General features: G+C 38.5%; 1 protein-coding gene and 1 long non-coding RNA gene across 3 annotated transcripts in view; one reads left to right on the top strand and one right to left on the bottom strand.

Moving 5' to 3' along the window:
* The window catches only part of Pde9 (phosphodiesterase 9), a 123,016-nt gene extending 101,641 nt beyond the window's left edge, over positions 1–21,375 (top strand). The window contains exons 7-10 of the mRNA XM_070670594.1: positions 12,699–12,936; positions 13,281–13,667; positions 13,746–13,997; positions 14,119–21,375. Of these exons, the coding sequence (XP_070526695.1) occupies positions 12,699–12,936; positions 13,281–13,667; positions 13,746–13,997; positions 14,119–15,927 (2,686 nt within the window). The 3' untranslated portion in view covers positions 15,928–21,375. The remainder of the gene's footprint in view (positions 1–12,698; positions 12,937–13,280; positions 13,668–13,745; positions 13,998–14,118) is intronic.
* On the bottom strand, positions 8,933–11,284 carry LOC139110675 (uncharacterized). 2 transcript variants are annotated; one of them, XR_011547031.1, is made up of 4 exons: positions 10,220–11,284; positions 9,992–10,135; positions 9,323–9,863; positions 8,933–9,044 (listed from the first exon to the last, which is right to left on the bottom strand). It is a non-coding gene; the product is annotated as an uncharacterized lncRNA (long non-coding RNA). The 2 variants fall into 2 exon arrangements; XR_011547030.1 differs by having other exon boundaries at positions 8,933–9,863.
* Positions 21,376–22,164: the final 789 nt, after the last annotated feature.

Genomic DNA, 22,164 nt, shown 5'->3' with positions numbered 1-22,164 from the left:
GACGGAAAATAGTCAGTGATTCTCAAAGCGCAGAGATTGCTTTCACTTGTTAAGATTTAATAGTTCTTAATTAATACTAATTATCGTGTTTGACACGTGATACGAAGAATTTGGTAATAAATGTAAAGTTAAATTGAGTTTAATTGAATTTCAAACTAAAATTGGCAGAACAGTAAAAAAAAGAAAAAAAAAAAGTATGGCTCAAATCATATTAGGTGTTTCATGAACTGCCATTTGTCATCACGTCAAGTCGGATCGCGACGTAACAGTTAACTATTTTAACCCTAATCGCTTTGGGACCGAAACTGCGGTGCTCCCTTCCCACAGCGATTTCCTGCAGCAAAACTTTAAAGAGGTACTTAACTGCGACATTATTTAATGATAAAAATGATTTGTAGAACAGCTAATTAAATTCCATTCAATTAAAATACATCTCGAATAAGTTCATCCTTTCGTTTTCCTCCCCGAAACTCTTTAATTTTGCGGACACTTCTTTTAAATAAATTTAAAGCTCCGCGCTCCATAAAAACATTTTATTTGATCGTTTTAATTATTGCAATTAATTACCACGATGTTTAATGCGAAAAGTACCGGAGAGTCGTTCAATATATCGAAAAGTAACAAATGGACGCTAATTAATAAGACCAATCAGTGCCATTGATAGACGTGGGTCGGACAATATTCCCTTATATTAAGCGCGACGCGGAATTAGTGAGCCTCACCCCTCGGAGAAATTTCCATGGAACGAACGCGTTCCATTACAAACAGCCTGCGAACACGTGCGGCACGTGCCTTCGGCACTCGTAGCGTCAGCTTGCTGAAATCGCCGAATTCGGTTTATAACGAAACATAATTAAAATCTCGTTCGACGTGGATTTTTAACAATATTTTCTCGCGCGTCGCGCTATTCGTCGGAAATAAAAAGAAGAAGGTTCGCGGGGGGAGGGGGGAGAGAGAAAGAAACGGGAAGGGCGGGAAGTTAAAATATTTTTATCACATACGAAGACAAAAATTGTTTTAATACACGACGTCGGGCACGAACCACTTTCAGAACCCCTGGAGCTCGTGAAATGGAACGTAATGCTCAACTACGATGTGTATATAAAATAGTATGTATGCGTTACTTTCAGATATTATAAATATAACGGAAAAGCTTTGCCGCCGCGTTAGCGAGGATAAAGCAAAAATTCGTTGAAAAATTTCGCGGCGGAGAGCCGCGGCCCATTTTACCTCGTTCTTCAACGCGGACTACAACGCGACCTAGTTTTCGAGATCTAATTAGCGGTGAAGCGAGCTGGCAGTCCCGTTTGTTCCGCTTCAACGGAGTTGCAGGAGCCTGAACTCGCCGGTCATCTTTCCCCGACATTGTTTAAGAACCGTATATCGCGAATAATAAACGAATATGACGTTACACGATCGGGAAAACGTAACGATAAGCACGAAACAGCGTTTTGGCCGTGTCGCTTCACTTACAAATTGACTGCGAGCGTTACGCGTCGGATCGTTTACATAAATTCGCACGCACCGGAAAATGGATCGCTGTCCGCGCAAAATAAACTCGAACCGTTTCCCTGATGACGTCGCTGTCGACGTTATAACGTTAAAATATTTCTTTTCCAAAATCCACGTCAAAACTATGCCAAACGAAATGTTTTACAATGTGCATACATATTAATTCACTTCCATTTCTAATATTTATAAATACACGCGGGCGCTGATTCTGAATTTCTAGAATTTGCAAAATTTTGCATCTCTGGCGAGACTTGATTGTGCGCGGTATGATCGGGGTTCCGGAAAAATATTACGAAATATGCTATCCTCGAAAGCGTTACTAGGCGCCGACGAGGGCGCGTATGATATCGCGACTTGATTTCGCGACGTTATCCGAGTCAAATCGTTAACGATGACTTCCGACCCATTATTCATGCCCGTCGAAAACCACTTATCTTCTGATTGTCTTTCTTCGCGCGGCAGACGTGATATCGCATTAGCATGACGTGGAGACGAAGCCAATATTATGGGAAGTGTCGACTTAACCCACGTTTCCGGTGCGCGCTCGACGCCGAGAGGTTCCATACGCGTGGTTTTATCTCGTTGTGATTTATGGCGCCGGTTGGGACGCGACGACGTTAAATAACGCGGAGAATCGAGCCACTTACGCCCACCGCGCATCACCCGCGGACGTGATATCGACCGTTCGAAGAAAATGCGAATCGGGATACCGGCCCCGGAGATGAGCGACGACGTTAACAGATGCGATCGTGAACGAGCCGGCGAGGAGCGTTTTCTCATTTTATTCAACGTGACAAGTTTCCTAACGCCAGAACAATAGGAACTCTGGTTCGGATGACCCGAAATTTGTATCTAGGAAGCGTTTTTCTCATTCGCGCGCCCGGTTTCTCGATTGCCACCGCGACGATATGAGTCAGGGGGAAAAGGAAACGTACTAACGAGCCCCGGTCAGCGCTAATTGTGACATCCTCCCGACGGTAGCCGGGCCACTTCCGTTGACTCTGGAACGGAGGAAGCTGCCAAGACGACCTCTACGCCTACGCGAGCCGACAAAAGGGCCTTTACTCCGGTACGAATAGCTGTCGCCGGCGGCACGACGTGTACGGCCGAGTTAAGCGAACGACCGAAATCTCCCTTTAATGCAGTCGAAAAAATAAACCTCGACGCGCATATGCGATATACGTCTCGGTGAATCGAAATATTTATCGCCTACGAGCGCCGCGCCGGGCAGATTGATGCAAATTTATGGCGAAGCACAGCCGTTTATTAAATTTGTTAAATATCAGAAAGCAAGAAGTACAATATGCAGAAATGCGGGCGGGTAAAATATTTGGCATGAAACCCTTATCTTTAAAATTTGATGCAATCTCCGGGATAAAGTATCATTCATTTCGCTATAAAATATTAAACCGTTTACTTATTCATTTTCGTTAAAAGTGTTATAGCGTCGAATACATTTTTCCAACGGGGCTATTTCGCTCCTACTAATATTACGTTATACTGTCCGCCGATGAATAATTTCGGTGCCATCGAAAAGTAACGGTAATACTGTTTTCCGAGACCCGTTTTCGAAACCGAATCCACGGTGAGATCTTTCCCGGTGCACGGTTGCATCGTTCGTATCGACGATACCGTATTCGGGTCGCAGCTGGGGTGTCGATGGCGCGGATCGTCATCCCCGCGATTACCCGTTGAAATCGCGTTCCGCGTTCGCGCGAACGCCACGTTAACGCAATTGCACCTGACGCAAACGACCGTTTGGATGCGTACGGGAACTCGATAAATTCGAGAAGAGGGGTTGAGGGAGGATTTCCGGGAATCGCGTTACGCACAGCCCCCTAAATACGTTATGTCGTTTGCGAGACGGCGCGGCCGCTCCCGATATCCGTCGACGGATTCGCGGCGCCCTGGCCATTAAATTCAAGGCGCGTCGGCTTGTAGGTACCGCATGCGGGCACCGGAACAGCATCGCACACAACCTCACGAGAGGGATTCCACCCGCCTGCTCCGTGTCGTGTTCCGATTTACTGTCGAGGCGCACTCGAAGAATTCGCAATTGATTTCGGTCGCGGAACGAACGTGAAGAAGCATTTTATAAGCGGGCAAAACAACGAGAGCACGTGCTCGCATCGCGCAACTAATATAATATTTTTCTATTACGCGAAAATTATCATTCGTTATAAAAAATATAAATAGCGCGACCTCCGTCGAGATTTTCCGAACGTCACGAAACGAGAAAGGGGTTATCTGATTATATAAGCGTCTAGTTATTTACAGTACAAGTGTTATTGCTAATTTAATTAAAGTAATTGGCGCCGGCGTAAAAAGAAAATTCTCAGTTAAAAAGACACCGAGGGACGGATAATTATCGGGAAAGGACTAATTATTTGAGCTAAAATACAGCGGATATTGAGTTACTTGACGAGATTTAATTCATCGCTATCGCTATCGATTCCGTTATGCGACCGTATCCGACCGATTCCCGTCAATAGTAGCACGAGGATACGATATCGTACCGAAACTCCTCTCGGTAGAAAGGAGCCACGAAAGGGAGTAATATCTCGGACGAAATCTCGTAACAAGATTTTCTCGCAAGAGATGACCCTCTAGATTCCTCCGGGCAACCTCAATAATTATACTTTAATCAAAGTCGCAACGAAAATTCCGTTTGATCCGCTCGACGACGCTTTCCGCTCACTCGAAGATAAGAGGAACAGAAATTGTGGCAATTACCATTTTCCGCGTCTCGGGGAATACTCGCGGGAGTGCTGTAAAGTCGAAATGGATCGACCAAACAGGAAGCGACTTACTAGACCAAGTCAACCTACGTTCCGATACGAAACCGACGTCTCTCCGATAACGAATTTATCGATCTGAACGAACAAAGAACTCTGGCAGGACCGAATCTTTATTCTACCACTATAGTTTTTTTTTTTCTTTCTTTTTTTTTTTCTTTTAAATAATATTTTATTAGCTTTACGTATATTTTGAAAGATATCGCAACAAAGCCGATCTTTCTCAATGACATTTTTTTAGTTTCTAATTTACTTTATAATTATATAAAAAATAAAGAATGAACAAAATAAATTAATACGACGTACTTACACTAAAAAAAAAATTTTAAGTACGCTTTTTGTAACTTCCAGTTATTAGAATTAAAAAGAAAAATTTATAACCAGAGATAAGTAATAAGATAAGTAACTTTAATACAGTATTTTTGTTAATAAACTTTTGCATAATGTTATAGTCGAGTTCCTCATATTGTTTCGCGTTTCTAATCTGCAATCCCGCACACCCTCATCAGCTTTATCGTAAAAGCATAAAGTCGCCATTACGTCTGGAAGACTAAAATGTCAGCTCGACTAAGCTGCTCTGAGATAATTAATTCGCGCTTAATCCGCGCGGTATATCCGAGCTTAGCGAACTCCACACTCTCTAACTGGAATATAATCTTTACGAAAAAGCGCGTCCGTGCGTTCCACCAGCAGAGGCAATGGGCTTGATCAGAGAGCGACGAAATTTTCGTTTGATCTCCGTAACGATATTTCCTTCACGGTGCTTCTCGCCGATAAGAGGTGATGAAAGAAGCGACGAATGTTCAAAGAATCGCCAATCGGCGCGGGAAATCGCGACAACGGAGAAAGGTCGAGAAAAAGAGGAAACGTACTATGGCTTTTCATCCCCCGCGTTTACGGGTGCAGGTCGCGTTGAAGCGATTTCTGAGAGAGGGGTAAAAAGAAAAAAAAAAGGGGAAAAAAAGAGAGAAAAAGATAGAAACGAGAGGAGAAAAACGTGGAAAAAAAAAAGAAAAAAAAATGCGAAATCCGTAAACAACATATCGATGCCTCGAGTACTGCTTCGACTACGCGAGAAACTCTGAAAACTACTTCAGCGTAGCTCGGAAACTCCAGTTCGTCTCCGAACTCCGTCTGTTTCTCCTCTGCTCTTCTCTCCCCCCTCCCCCTTTCTCTCTTCGTCTCTCTCGTCGCAGCACCGTCTACTTTTCCTACACAGGCTCCGGGATAATTAAACTAGTATCGCGTGGGAGGACGGGAGTTCTCTTCTCGCTCTGTCAAAAGGAACGGAAGTCGAAATTGCAATGCGTTAAAAGGGCTCGCGCCCGGATGTCGGACACGACGATGATGAACGAGACTTTGTTGCTTCTAATTCAACGGGCGATTGTAATTTTTCTCTCTTTTTTTTATTTTTTTTTTTCCGAGAAACCGAGAACGCAAAGGCGAAGTGGTTAATAATATCAGTCGGTATCGCATGTTAATTCAATGATGGCTCGCGTTATAAAATCGAGCATTTTACACCCAGGAGATATCAACGGCAGTAGTATTGGACGTTGCAAAATTAGAGCACGAATTAGTAGACTCCCAACGCGTCAGCTGACCAACCTCAACGTGCATCGCGCCCGTAAGCGACGAGCACAGCACCGCGCGCCGGATTTCTGCTTATCGCTCGCTCTCTACGCAACGGTAACGCGATAAACAACGCGCACGGCCTGGTCGCGGAAAAATTTCGCAGGTGTAATACGTTGTTGAAAATTATTAAACGTAAAACTATTTTCTACGTAAAAGAAACAAGAGTAAATAACGCGTGCGAAACGCGCGCTCTGTAATGTCCAGCTGAATTATTAAAAAAATTTTGTTTTAAACTTAAAACGAGAGAAAATATTCCGAGATTATAATAATTTTTTTTTTTTATGTAAATCGTATATATACCGTGTAAGAGAATGTAAATTTATTTTTCAAGTATTTTTTATATCGTATATGTATACTTTGTGGTTTTGTGCTAAAAAATCTTTGAAGCATCACGCAGCTTACATGCGAAATAGGAAATTGGTTCGTGGAGCGAAGCTAGTTTTTAAAAACTATGTTACTTTGTGCTATTCGTACCGTAACATTCATATTCTTTCTAAAAAAAAAAAAAAAGAAAAAAAAAGGAAAGAAAAAATCTACAGCCTGAATCGAGAGATGGTCAGATATCGGTTGTATTCAAGCTAAAAAAAAAACATACGAGAGGTTGACGTTTCAATTCATATATGTACGTACGTGCCGCGCTTCCGAAGGGAAAATAAAAATATGGGAAAAATAAGAACAATAAATAAATTCAATAAAAATAATCCAGCATCGATTAAAACCTCGACGGCTGAAACGTGACAATATATAGGAGTCCGGCGCGTACCTCTGAATAAATAATAAATAAAAGACGTAGCGTTTCAATTATCGTACTTCATGATTCGAGCGGGACGAACGAATAGACGGTGCGTCGGGTTTTTGAATGCAGATCCGCGAACTATTCACCGCGTGACAATTCTTCGTTAAGAGAATCTGAGAATTCGAGGGACGTGCCAGCGTTTGTAGTAAAAGTTTCGCTTATAGATTTTACAATCAAATTTAAATAATAAATTATATTATCCGGTGCACATCGATGCATTATATTTATTAATGACTCTCACGTTTAAGCTTCGTTTTTTCTTTTGGCAAAATTCTGACATTTCTATACGCGAGAATTATTAGCAATAAAATAAATGATATTTAGAAATGTTCTCGCCAATTGTTTCTATCCTCGGTAGCAGTCACGCACGTCTCATCGACATGTAAATCACGCTATTTAGGTAGCATTCGCGGTAAGACGCGTTCCTTTGGAGCGTTATACTCGCGGGCGATTCAGCACGGTGCATTAAGCCGGGTTGCCGTTTACCGTAATTTACCAGCGATTCCTCGCAAACGATTATGGCTGTAGCGGGGAGAGAAGCGTAGGAACGCTTCCGGCAAAGCTTCCTCATCGAGGCGAAGCTGTAAACGTCCGGGTGCCATAATCGTTTCCCCTTTTCCGGCATGTCCCCGTTTAACCCTCTACGTTACAAGTTTCTCGTGAGATATTCGGAAAAACCTATTACGCGAGGTAACGACCCTGAGAGATTGTCCTACCAGAAAATGCAGAGGAAAATCTGTTTCGCATGTAATCAGAAAATCATCTCCTTCGTTAAGTATATTGCATCGTCGATATATTTACTATCGTACATTTCGTGCGTCAAATAGCAGGCTTTATTTAAATGTAATTGCTACATAGCAAAAAGTTTGATATAAAAAATTTAATATTAAATTCTATCTTCTTGGCTTTAAATAATAATTTAAATCGAACAGTATTATATTTTATTACTAAATAAATAAAAAATTGGAGAGAGAGGAATAGAGATTTTACGAAAATTTTATGTTAAAATCTACGATATCGTAAGTGATGCAATAAAATTTTTTTTTACACTTAACACATTTTGTTGTAAAGTTCAAAGGATAATTTTATTTACGAGATTTATAATGGTACCCGTGTACTGTTCAGAAAGACGTATCTAAATATGCTACTTATACCGCCGTAATTTTCTGTATGCGACCATAAAAAAAGGCGAGAATGCCGACGCGTTGAAGGTGCAAATGAAAGAGTTGCTGCGAAATGACTACCCCGTTCCCAACTTAAGAAAACAGCGGAGATGCTGTGCACACATAGCACCTCCATTCATCCGCGGGTTTCGCTCGCTTCCGTCCCGCCGTGACGCGGCTCTTCGACGACGGTTAGCTGGCTTCTGTCGCGTTACCGCGAAATGCTATTAAGTTACCGTTATCTAAGTAATAAGGCTCGTCATGGTTTGGGCCGCGTATAATAGGGAGCACGTCACAAAGGATGCATTATCACGCGCCACGATTTGACGTTGCCGGTTAAATGCGGATTCTTAATTAGCGGTCGTCAGCAAATAAGCATTTATGTGCTTCGTATTAGCAGTACTATTATTCGAATTAGAAAATGTTTTTTTATAGATCGGAAAGTGATTGTGTTTTTATTTTTAAATTAAATTGCTTTTACAAAACAAAATTAGCATGTGTTATAATTTTGGGCAAATACGAAATAACACAAAAATACTCCAATATTGATGGTTATTCACCCGAAAGTTCTGTTAACGATGCCTGTGAGTGGCGATGTGAATCTCAACATCCGAAAAATTAAACTCCATTAACCTAACAATATAATATACTACCTAACAATTTAATATCCTACCTAAAAAAATAATATCCTACCTAATAATATAATATCTTAACTAAAAAAAAAAGTATTGGATTGAATTCAATTCATAACCCCCCTTTTCATAATTATTGTCTTTCCGTTTAAATAAACGGAAAAAAAAGAAAGTAAATTTTTCTAAAGAAATTATTATTACGATACGAACTCGAATTAGATAACGATTTTATTTTTGTATTAAAAAGTAATTGCGATTGTTGACTATGTCGCAATTAGTTGAGGAAGACGAAACGCACGTCTTTCCGTTGTCGAACTAAACTACTTTTGAAGCTATGCTACTGCTACTAAAAGCAACTACTATTATATACAACGAATCTACGAGTTTTTATATTTTTCAATTATATTTAATTATTTTTAATTACTGTTATATTTTATAATTGATCGCAGATTCGTCGCATTGGTAAAAAAAATTGGTCACTCACATTTGCTGCGACACGAGCGGAGTTGATTATCTGTAACATAAATGAAAAACTAAATGAAATACAGGTTTAAAATAATAATTATTAATTACAAATATAATTTATATTTGTGACTTTTACCAATTATTTTAAAAAGGCATTTAATAATCTAATTATATATTTTTTAAAAAGATTTTAGCAAGAAAAAAATTTTCTAAAGTTTCAAATTTGTCTTTTTACGCAATTATTTTTTTTAATTATTATCAGAATGATAAACTGATCCAAATAAATAGAAAAAATTGTTACTGTAATAAATAACAAAAGATTCTTACCAAAACGTTGATCCGCTCATGCCTGATGTCCTTCCCGGACCTCGTCCTCCTCTCAGAACTCAGTTCCTTCCACATGTCACTCGCGACACTCGCGGATTGTTAATTTAAGCTAAACGCCCGACTTAAACGGCAGTCCCGATTTAAAGTACCTATACAATAAAACCCGGACGCCCGATTACTTTTACGAGATTCGCGACGAACCCCGAGGTTCGTTTATCGACGGCAAAAACGATTCGAATTCTTCTTGAAATGTTGAACTGTAACAAAACTATTAATTTTCACACAGAGATATATTTATACAGAATTTCTACAGAAGCACTACTGCTACTACTACTGCTAACTGCAAACTACTGAAAATGTATTACGCGGAAATTAATTTTCGCGAAGCACCCGATTTATAATTTGTTTTACGCGATTTACCGAAGGGAACCGAATCACACGATTTATTTAATATACTCAGTTTAGGTGTTTTTTTATTTATTTATTACAGAAAAGGTCTTGCCTTATTAGTTGATGCGCTGTAGCGGAGTTGTGAGCAATTCTGTAACAAAAAAGTATAAAATTTATATTAAAAAATGCTGAAAATGATTTCCACAATGTTAAAACAAAATTTATGATATTAAAAGAACAAGACTACAAATATTAAGTATTGAAAGAAGTGATCTTTACCTTCGGGTTGCTCCGCTAAAGCAGGATGCCCTTCCAGGGCCTCCTCCTCCTCTCAGTCCTCACATCCTTCCTTCAGAATGTTCGGATTGATACGCAAAGTCTCCTTCCGTCCACGGGACGATGGCACGAACTGTGGAAAGTAACCTGTAATCAAAAGTGAGCATTAAATATCATGATCATTCGCGCGACATTGTACAATGCAAAACTCGCGTTCATAAAATTACTCACCTTTCAAGCTCGTATATTCCAATCGTCTCTCCAGAGAAAAACACGGTGAGCTGGTTGTGGTTGTCTCCTTTGCCAAGATACCTGTTGGCAACGAACGAAAGGTCGACCGCGCAATACACAAGCCGCTGCTCGAATGGCTGGGCCGCCGCGGGGGGGTCTCTGGCCACGGGGTGCGGGGCGCGCTACGTCGTACGACGATACTCCTGTTCCCAAAATTATTCCAGTCTTCTTGCCCGTTTACTCGATCGTCATTCCCGAGGAAAGCCTAGTCAGCTGGTGGCAGCTTCCTTCTTCGTCAAGCCACGAGGTTGCGCTGACTATCCTCCGAAATCTCGATGAGAACAGAAGGAACATGGCGGTTAGAAGGTGTCCGCGAGCGCCAATCTATCGCGACAAGATCGTACTTAATGGCGGAGCACGCAATAAAGATATCGATGTACGACAAAAGTATATAGGTTGAATACGCGGACCGAATTACTATCGTAAGAGATTAATCCACGTGCTCCGTGCGATATTCGCGTCGTACATAACTCAACGCGCGACGAACAACGTTCGAGAAGCAAAGTCGGCTTAGATTTGATAGCTTTAATTATTAAATGTAGTTACCTATTGACCGTAGATGGAAGGACGACTGCGTGTTACGTATTGCGCGACTTGAATGGAAAAGTACCGCAAGGTGTTGAGGTGTCGGAGTAAGGGGGGAGCGAAGGTCACGTACACAACGAGCCCGAGGGAGTCACGTACGCCTAAGGAGTTAAAAGGATTTTTTACATTGAATATTAGGTATTCTGTTGAACCTATAACTGTTAGTTATTTCTAAATGGGCCTGAATTAATCACTCGAGAGTCACGCGAACGGCCGGAGAAATTAAATATATTTTACGTGTAAATGAGATTAAGACTTACTGTAGAGGAAGGAAATGTGATTGGAAATAATGCACGCACACAGCACATGAGAAGGAGAAAATAGTTTGAGTCGAGTGTGGTCTTCGTTTATCAAAAATAGGAGAGATTTCCGAGATGAACGGAGCGCGGTCGTGCGCAGTTCCTTCTCGGTCGGCAGCCCAAGGCATAATGAGTGGGGATGCTGCTGCAGGCACACGGCGGAATCGCAACGCATGCGCAGCTCACGCTGCTAGTACTCGTACGGACGTTCAGCGACTTTGGCTTTTTAATTGCTACTAAAGTATAAGCGTTACAATAGAAATTGTATACGGAATATTATAAAAAATATTAATAAAATATTATATCAATAATTTGAGTATCTGTGGCGGATGGACATGTGATATTCGGTCCATTGAATCAGTCATTTGCATGACTTATTACAGATCATCAGAGCATTAATTAGTTTTAATCGAATCCGGAGTAATGATTGGCTCACGGTTGCTGTCAAGAATTTTTATATAAAGAACCGCGTTTTGAACCTGTCATTTCGGATTCAACTTCGAAGCTGTTAACATCGCTTACTGTAAAATCTGTTCTTTTAAGAGCAGTCAGGGTTTGCTAGTTCGCGCAGAAGAAAGAAGACGTCGCTCGCATTATAATTCGAGGTTAACTCGAATGCTGTTAACAACGCTTATTGCAAGATCTGTACTTTTAAGAACAGCTTGGATTCGCACAGAAGAAAGTAGACGTCGCTCGCATTATAATTCGAGGTTAACCGGAATGCTGTTAACATCCGCTTACTGCAAGATCTGTTCTTTTAATAACAGCCCGGATTTGTTGGTCCACGCAGAAGAAAGAATCTGTCTCTCGCATTATAATTTGAAGTTTGTTTAGATGCAGTTAGCATTTCTCTGCGATGTTTGTTCTTTTAAGGTTAGTAACGCAGTATTCGAGTATATATAAAATTATGCAAATATTATTTTACATTATTTGAAAAAAGTAAGTGATATAATTATACATTATTATGGTCATAAATAATGTTATTTAATTTATAATGATTGTATTATTTGAATTTATGGTTAGAATTGCGTCGCTTAAGCCACTGTTGTTTCTCGTGAGAGGTGATATAAGTGATAGTACTCCATGTGCGACAATCGATGCTGTGCTCGATACAATCCCGATCGCCTCGACGCATGTTAGGCCCATGTTGATTTAGCAGCACAAGCAGATAATCCATCTGTCAAAGTAGCGAAGAGCTGTTGATATTCCAAAGTACTCTGCCAATTAATCCGATTAATCCCACGTGCCTGGATGACCGTTTGTTGACGCTGGCGCGAAGTTTCACGCAACAATTAACGCTGCTGCTGCTGCTTGTCTTGCCGATGAATCGATCATTGTTAACACCGTTCTGCATATCTGTTTATTATCTTCTGTTAAACGTTTGTATTTATTTCTCAAGATTTATTTAATCGAACAGTCTAATGAAATTTATCGTTAATTAATAAAGACAACACAAACACAAGTACATCGCGAATGCTAAAATTGTGAAATTGTATTAAGAGGGACTTGTTAATGTCATATTGCACTGTTTTCAGCGATGTGAGCATTTCGACGAGCGTTCGCGAGTGGTTACGCTCGCCGGCCTTCGACGCACGACAGTGGGAAGACGAGGAGTTGCTGCTGATGCTGCAGACGATGTTCGTCGAGCTCGACCTACCTCAAAAATTCAACATTCCCTTGCCGATTCTGAGGAACTTCCTTTACGAGGTTTATAATAACTACAACGAGGTGCCGTTTCACAATTTCCGGCATTGCTTCTGCGTGGCGCAAATGGTGAATATTTCTCATCATCTTTATTCCATTTTATCGCACACAATTCCACGGGAAAACAATTAACAATTACGCGACCGGCGGTAGTTGTAATTACACGCCGATAAGGGAGGTAATGTACGATGTTGATATTATAAGCATGATGAATAACCCTGTAATTACGATAGACAGTAATAGTTTGATCACACCTATTAATCGACGTCCTGCATTGTTCCGCTGCATAATATAATTAAATTACTTCTCGATCGATTAAAATGCACGTGCCGACTGTGTGCTTTGGCCGCGCGCGAGCAGGTCGGCGTAGATCGAATTAAGTTATCGGCTCACTGCTAATTAATTATTCGCAGATGTACGCGATAGCCTGGGCGGTGGACCTCCCGTCGAAAATCGGCGACCTCGAGGTCCTCGTACTGATTGTCTCCTGTATCTGCCACGATCTTGACCATCCGGGCTACAACAATATTTATCAGATAAACGCGAGGACCGAGCTTGCGCTGCGGTATAACGATATCTCGCCTCTGGAGAATCATCATTGCTCCGTGGCATTTCGAGTTCTGGAGGCGCCCGAGTGCAACATCCTCGCATCCTTGGACAATCCCACGTACAGAATAGTGCGCGAGGGCATTATAAGATGCATCTTGGCGACCGACATGGCCCGGCACAACGAGATTCTTGGCCAGTTTACCGACATCACTCCGGAATTCGATTACACTAACAAGGCGCATACAAACTTGGTAATTTATTTACGGCTAATTAACTATTTAATAGAACGATCGAAGACTGAGATTTAATTTTCGAATTTTTTTTTTTAGCTATCCATGATCTTGATCAAAGTGGCTGATATAAGTAACGAGGCACGACCGATGGAAGTCGCGGAACCGTGGTTGGACAGATTGCTTCAAGAGTTCTTTAAGCAGAGCGATGCCGAGAAACTCGAAGGTCTTCCGGTCACACCTTTCATGGATCGCGAAAAAGTGACCAAGGCGTCCTCCCAAGTTAGCTTTATTGGCCTAGTTCTTCTCCCTCTTTTCGAAGCTCTCGGCGAACTTTTACCCGAGCTGCAGGTGCTTGTCAATTAAAATAAATTGTTTTAAATATATTTAAAAAAAATTAATAGTATATAATTAGGAATAATATAGGCGATTTCTTTGTATAGATAATTAAATTTGAAATATTGCTTTTTAGGATCTTATAGTTCAACCGGTGAGGGAAACCTTGGCATACTATCGCAGACTGCACGAAGCAGCGAAAGACGAGCGTCATCATCGAAAGAGCGTCGTAGACGTCGGGGAATCGGCCCCGCCTAACGCACTAACTGGCACAAGTAGTTCGTCTACCATTATTAAATCCACGTCGTCGCATAGTATGCGCTCAAAAAGATCCGCGACGACAATTCATTCGCGATCGCGTTCCACCGACGACGACATTACAGAAAATTTAACACTGGAAGAAGCAGAAAATGTCGAGAGCTCTGATGCAGAAACCGCCACGGAAGTAGAGATTAGTGAAAAAACGCTCAAGTTTAAGATCTCCACGGAGGGCACGCTGGCCGGCCCCATTAGCGGGCGAAAGAGCTATCCTGGCAGTCGAAAAGGCAGTCGGGAAAAGTCCTCGTTGGATTACGGGCACAATCATGATCTGGTTAAAGCCATTCAGGACCACGAACGTGAGAGGAGACGCAGCAAAGGCGAAAATCTTAGCAGTGACTTGAGCTCACCGGTGAGCGCGAGGTCCGCCGAAGGCACGCGGATCGTCGAGGAAATAGAAAAGGAGACAATTGTTTTAAACGCTAAAATCGAAACCAAGACGCCCGAGGGAAACGGCAATGTCGTCGCAGTGGAAGCGGCCCGTTCGCAACCGAAGAACAACGTGAGGAAATCCAGCAATGCCATCGAGAACGACCCGGAGAACAGACCTACCCGCAAAGATGCGCACAGTAGCCGGGAATCAATCGGTTTGCGATGTTGCTGCGACGACAAAACTGGGCCGAATAAGTCTATATTCACGCGATTGAGAAACTTTACCGATCGGCTGAGTATAAGCTTCGATTCCAAGGACTCGCCCAGTCCGAAACCGAAACACACAGGGAAAACGCTCAACAAGAGCAACTCGATTAGTAGTGGTTCCACTACGACCGCTTCGCCGAGGCACAACAACTCCTTGTTTATTTGTAAACGCTGCAACCTAGTTAAGTCCTCGGTAAAGGATAACAAAGCGGCTATCGCGACCGTCGTGGAATTGTCGTCGGTAGATAAACGGGCGATGACTCTGCCAAAGGTACGAAAGTCCACAGATAGTAAAAATAAAAGTTGGCGAACGGTATTCGCCAAAGAAAAACGATCGTCTACTTCTTTGGAGGCTCTGCCGGCAGCCAGCTCCAGTTCCCGCTCGTTTTCCAAGCATCGCAGAAATTTGTCGAATCCCGAGGGTAAATCGCAGAGTATGAAGGAAACGAAGACTCGGCAGGCTCTGGACATCGAGTTCCGTGAAATCGACGTTCGCCCGAAGAATCAACAGCACCCTGAAATCATAGTAAATCCAGACACCAGCTGCTGCGATATCGAGGAAGATCTCGGTAAAGTGGAAATCAGAAGAAGTTCGGCCAGCATGGAGGACATCTCTAAAATGGCGAAACAAGCAGCGGAGGCTGCTGTATTAGGCGTTTTAGATCCCAACAAGGCGGAGGAGCGTCCTCACACTGGTAGTCTAGACTCGATGCTCTGTAAGGAGATATCGAAATCACGAAAAAAGCACTCTGTATTTTGCTCGCCCGCGACAACGAAAAAATCGTCTGGATTGTTTTCGCGATTTAAATCTGGTATGAGTATCGATAGCACTCGCAGCAACAGCAACAGCGATTCCTTGCATGATCACGGCTCGCAAAGCGGTTGGATATCCTCACTAACAGCTAGCTTTCGACCGAAAAGACATCCAAACGAAACACCGTTGTCGCCACATCCACCGAGGTCGCCCAGCAGAGAGGAGATCAAGTGATACGTTCTGGTGGTTGAGGATTCCTCTGATAAAAAAATTGGTCTTCGCGGCTGGTGGCCTGATAACTTGTTCTGTTGTAACAGTTAAAAACTCGAGCGAGAAAGTTTAATGTTTAGAGAGACTAATTTTAATTCACAAGTATCCGGGAATATTTTTATTCAACGTGCGAAGAAAGAGACTAAAATTTGTAAAAGTTTTCTAAAAAGTTCGAATTTTCTAATACAGGAATTATCCTGTGAGTCTCATCGCGGTATTAATTGTCGCTAATAGATTAATAATTACGATGGATGAAGTACACCGAACGAAACGGTATTTAAAGAATCTATTTTGTGAAATAAATTGTATTATAAATTCTCGTGACGTATATTGCTGCGGTCAATACCGTTAGTTTATCTGTAACATACGAATTAAATATTTCTTTATGTAATATTAAAAAAATTAGAATCAACATATTTGCTCGAGTATACAATTAATTGAAAAAAAAAAAAAAAAACAAAGCGTTAATTATACGTAATATATGATTACCAATTGAATTAAATTGTTCTTGCAGAGGGATCCTCAGACCCACCACACATGATTTCATATTATCGACTTTGAGTGTTTTATGTCACAATGTGATCAAAGTCTCAAGAGATTAAGATGCGTTTATTTGTGAGAGGCACCTACGGCCTGGTGGATATAAAGTGATGCACGCGCGCTGTATACATAAACTATTTTATTTATTGTCCAATTAAAGAACAGCCTAATAAGTAATCATTAATGTTGTTCGTTACTATATTAATATAGGCAAAGTGCAGATGTATACAGAAACGTAAGGATATTCACATATCCATCGTGCATAAAAGAAATATAGATATATATATAAATCTATAATATACGCGAGCAAGTGGATAAATATAAATAGGCGAAAAAGAAGAAGACAAACAAGTAGATATGTAAGTGTGGTTCTGTCGTATCGATGTACGATTAAGTTTCAGGAACTGTGTAACCAAGGATATACAGTAAGATAAGAGAATACTCTCTGTCAGACTATTTTTAGAATATTTCAAGAATAATCGTGTATTTTTTGGCTAATATTGTCAAAGTTCTTTCAAAATATTACCGCTTTCTAAAAGTTCACAATTATTCCGAGAGTATTCTTAAAAATGAGAGAGAGAAAGAGAGAGAGAGGAAGATAGATATATTCTCAATTCCTAGAATATTCTTAGATTATTTTCACTTTCGCGCAAAGACTATTCTTATCTCACAAAACTAGCAGTTGCTGCGACAACTTATCACGGTGAGGAGAGAAAATAAGAGTCGGAAAATAATGTTTTATATAAATTTAGCCCTTGTATTATTAATTATAGCGCAGAAATTAATTTAAGATTTTTTAATAGCGATTGGCGAAAGTATAGCTGCTCCTCAGTGTTTCTTTAAACGTGACAACCAATTCTGAAAAAGAGAATACATAATTTAATAGTTCTCTTCTCGACGAGCTATTCGTTGAGATTATTCCGTTCCAAAAATTTTAACCCGTAATTTTTAATTGTTAATATAGATGCGTTAACGCATGCGATTACTTCTGTATGACGTTCTGCACGACTCTTCATGTTTAACTGTTTATACTTTTATACTTCATCAATTGCGTTTATTCGCACGGTGATTAAAGACCGTATTGTTGAAATCTAGTCTTACGTTATCATGTTTTTAAAGCAAAAGGTTAGCCTCGGGCGTGTTTTCTGTAAACGGTCTTTGCGAAAAGAAATTTGTTGTGTGCGTGAATGAACAAACGAGTGAACGATTCTGCCAACTATTTGATTGATTATTTGATAAATGGTTATTTGTATTTTCCTCTTTCTATCTTTCTCTCTCTTTCTCTCTTTCTGTTTCTCTCCTTCCGTGCCATAGAATTAGGACTCTATTGAACCAAATGGAATTAAACGCATGACGACACAGCAAAGTAAAAAAATCGTAAAATATATAAGTTTAATTTTGAATCTTACGAAGGAATAAAAATTGCGTTAAGCGCGACGTTTTTATTTGACAGTTTTCTGCTGCGATAACCGGATAACTATATGAAGCAGTAAATTTTTTATAGCCCTCCCGCGAATTCAATTAGTCAATTCAATTTTTTACGACATAAGAAAACTGTTATCAAAAGAATAATAAAAAGACTAACAAATGAAAAAAGCGATACTTAGCGAAAAATGAAAAAATTGCGTCAATGTGCAGAGTGGTGCATTTTGTAGTAATAAATAATCAAATTTTTAATTCGCGATTGAATAAAAAAAGACATTTAATTTTTATTGTGATCTTCGGTTTAATATTACTTTGAACAGTCATAGAAATAAAATTTCTTATATGAAAATTCTAATCTGAATTAGAATCTGTTAAAATTAACGAGATACTATGTAGTGTCTCGATAAGTATATTATTAAATTTTAATGAAATAATTAAGAGTTTACAGAAAAATCATATCTTTATTTTATATTAAAAAAAAATTAAATATACTTTTTTTATTCATATCGCTCGCTCTTTGTGCCTGATCGTTATTATTGTTCAAGATCGATATTGGAAGAGGTACCCAAATAGTTAATTATTTTTAAAATATTTTTTTTAATTTAAATTAAATTAAAAAAAAATAATTCATCTTATAAAATTATCTATTTCATTATTTAATGGATAATGAAATTGTTATATTAATCAAATTGATTGTGATGCAAGTATAAAAAGGGTAAATTATTACAAGAACATATATGCATATCTTTATAAAAAAAGAATATTTTTTCTAAACTTCTTTTTAAATTTAACAACTTTAATTAGATTTTGGGTACTTTTTTCTAACTAGTCATGTTTGTCTACAACTTCTTACTTATTCGACTCTTTTGACTATTTTTTAAAGACTTAATTAAAACGTAATCAATTTTTAACAATTTTAGAAGTGAAACCAATCTATTTAAATTAAAAATTAATTTTTACGAAATCGTAAAATAAAATTTCCATCTCCAAGTTCGTCGAAATATTTAATCATTGCTTCTCCGATATTTAAAGATAAAAAATGCATGGTAAATAAAAAAAAAAAAATTAATCAATTAATGATATGAAAAGAATTATAATGGGCCAATCGAGTCGTATTGTGCGGCATCGTTTTACTCGTCAATTGAACTTTTAGTCTTATTAGAATTTTTCTCATATTCCAACTATCGTCGTCAATTATTGGAGTAAAATACATTCGAGTTTCAAATATATTTAAGCCACATACATTCGCATAATTCATTCCGATCTCCATTTCCATGCTGATGTTGGAAAAGAGAAATCGGTGTTAATCACGTCTGACTATTTATTATTACGTCCTTATACCAAAATTATTCAATTTATTATGTATACGACAATCTCGTTTAACCAAAGTTACCAATTTTTAAAAAGCTCCGTTTAGGAGCTAATATTAGCATTCTTCTGTGCTTTCTTTATTAATTAAAAATAAGTCTCAATACCGATCAAAAATTAATTTGACTTATTTAAACAAAATAAGTTGTACATTAGTTACAAAAGTGTTCAATAGCGCAACTTTATCTTCAACGCCCTTTCAGTTTGCAGATAATTGAAACTAATATTATTTTTAAATAAATAATTTCGTGTATTATAGTGATTTCAAATTCTTATGCAAAGCTTTTTGACGTGCATTCTTTATAAGGTCGAACATGTTTGATTCACGTCGATTGGTTTCGTAATTAATAAGTTATTTTCTTATCGCCATCTCATTTTCGCAAGGTGTTTAATTAAATTGTTAAATCACCGATTGCCAAGTCAAAAAAAGAGAAAGAACGAAGGAAATCAGTCGTGATTCGTTGCATTGGTCTCATCGTTAGGATTACTATAAATATACGAAATTTATGCGTACGACGTAATTTGAATGCATATATGAATGTGTATATACATCTCGCATATACGTACAGATATGTGTGACGCACTCATATCTGTACTTATATCGATATAAAAAATAATTCAATGAAAAAAAAAATAAAAAAGATAAAACAACTAGAAATACCTTATATACATTCGTGCATAGACGTATGTACGTATCGTGCATGTGCGCATAAATACATACATGCACGTTTGCATAATGAACAAAAGTAATTATATATACATTAATAAGTAAACAGATTATATATATTTACCTGATATATGAAGAATTAAGAGAACAAAAATACTGTTAATGCTCGCGGGCGAGTTACTAGCGCGATATTATAATGTTATTATCGATATTATATTACAATATTACGGTATTGTGTGTGGATGAAGTGTGTATAATTATGTGTGTAAAAGTATCGATGGAAATCCCACACGTGCGTTGCGGGAGTATTGTATTGATTCATTGTTGTTCAGTGGCGGCGTATTTATTTCCTCAGCACGTTCGCATTCGACGATATTTGTCTTGTGACGCTAACGCGCGAATTATCTCTCAGCGAATTTCATTTTAATCGCATTTGGTTCGGCAATATTTAATGCGATCAGATTAATTCGAAACAGCCTCGTCAATTCTTTTCCTATCTTCGGAGAAACGTAATAATTGATGTTTAAATTTCAATTACAATCGTAATATTTTTATGTCTTCCTGTGGGTAGAAATAATTGCGTCGCAATAATTTATGACAGATAGTATTTGAAATACCAATATTTAAACCTTGAATAAAACTTTTGAGTGGTTCTCGCTTCTCATCGGTTTGTGTTTTATCACTTTTACATTTTTAACGTACTTGAAAAAAAAAAAAAGATACTTGATAGTCTGTGCACTGGCATCTAGTGCATATTATTCTGATCGCAAGCGTATCGACGTAAAGGAAAAAAAAAAAAAAAAAAAAAAGGAAAAAAAAAAAAAAAAAAAAGAATTATAAACCAGTTCTCTCAGCTCTGTAGTCTGTACAGTTAGAATATATGGTTTCAGATATAATCCTTCCGATCCTGTTGAGTTGTACGATCAGCATTCCTGTGAAGTGCTGTCGGGAGGATTAAATTTGAAAGGAGCAAAAAAAAAAAATCTGTTAGAGTCGCTTATGTATACGATCATTGCGATATATATAAGCGTGTATTATTTATATTTACGAGTTTAAAAGGGTTGTCGCAAATCGAACTGTGAAGACCACCGTCGCTGAACAAAACGCGCGCGAGAAGAAGATACTATCGATATATGGTATCAATCATTCCATTCCAAGATGTCATAGTTAATATTACAGATGAATAATTGTAAGTAAACCCACTAGGTCGACCGGCGAGTGGCTTGCTCGGCCGGTCGGCCGTTAGTCTTTTTGTAAATGAGAGGAAATGAATGAAAAAATGGATAATATACATAGCTGTATATGTATATAAATATATAAATATATCATCGCATCACATGTGACCGGCTGCTCTCGTGGCTGCCTCCTATATATATTTACAATGTCGACGAATAAAGGAAATATCATCATTCTGCCGGTGAAGAAATATATTACAAGAATCCTATTTTTTTTTTTTTTTATATTTACTTTTTGCAATTAAAAATGGACAAGTAAGACGTATTCTTAATTTAACTTTAATTTAAATTTAGTTAGATAGTTGACGAGCTTTTGAATTTCAGGTTGCGGCGCGAGTTCGAGCAACGTGATAGCAATCGACACTGCGGAAGTATCGAAACCAGCTGAGAAGAAACTGGCAGCTTATGAACACCATTTCCGATATTTTCTAGAAAAATATTTTTCGTTAAAGAGGAAAAGATGAATATTTTATTTGAAAAACTAATAATACTGACAATAAGTATTAACTGGGAATTTAAAATGCAGACATTTGACATTTAACAAATTATCGTTGGAATTACATGTTGAAGAATTTGATTAATGATATGTTTATAATTTTTTCATTAGATGAACGTCATGAGATAAACTTAATGAGATAATGAGAAGCAACTCTTGCAATTTGTAAAATGACTTTTTAATTCTAAACAGTATTCAGATTTATGATTTATATGCGTTATACTTATATAACCAGATTGCATAATAAAGTTCACAATAGTTTCAATAACATACGTAGTAAATATTACTAAAATTATTTCATCTATTTAATATTGAATTTTTCTAATTTCTAATTATAAAGTATTAAGAAGAATTAATTTTATTAAAGTTTAATCGAAAATCGTCCGATTTATCCTTTCCACTTAAACTATACCTGTAAATTAAAAAAAAAATAGAAACTTAGATATCTTGCTAAATTATTTAATCAATTA

Source organism: Cardiocondyla obscurior, linkage group LG21 (genome assembly GCF_019399895.1).
Source record: "Cardiocondyla obscurior isolate alpha-2009 linkage group LG21, Cobs3.1, whole genome shotgun sequence".
Lineage (NCBI taxonomy): Eukaryota > Metazoa > Arthropoda > Insecta > Hymenoptera > Formicidae > Cardiocondyla > Cardiocondyla obscurior.
Note: the sequence above shows the minus strand (reverse complement) of the source record. Positions and strands in the feature narration are given on the sequence as shown.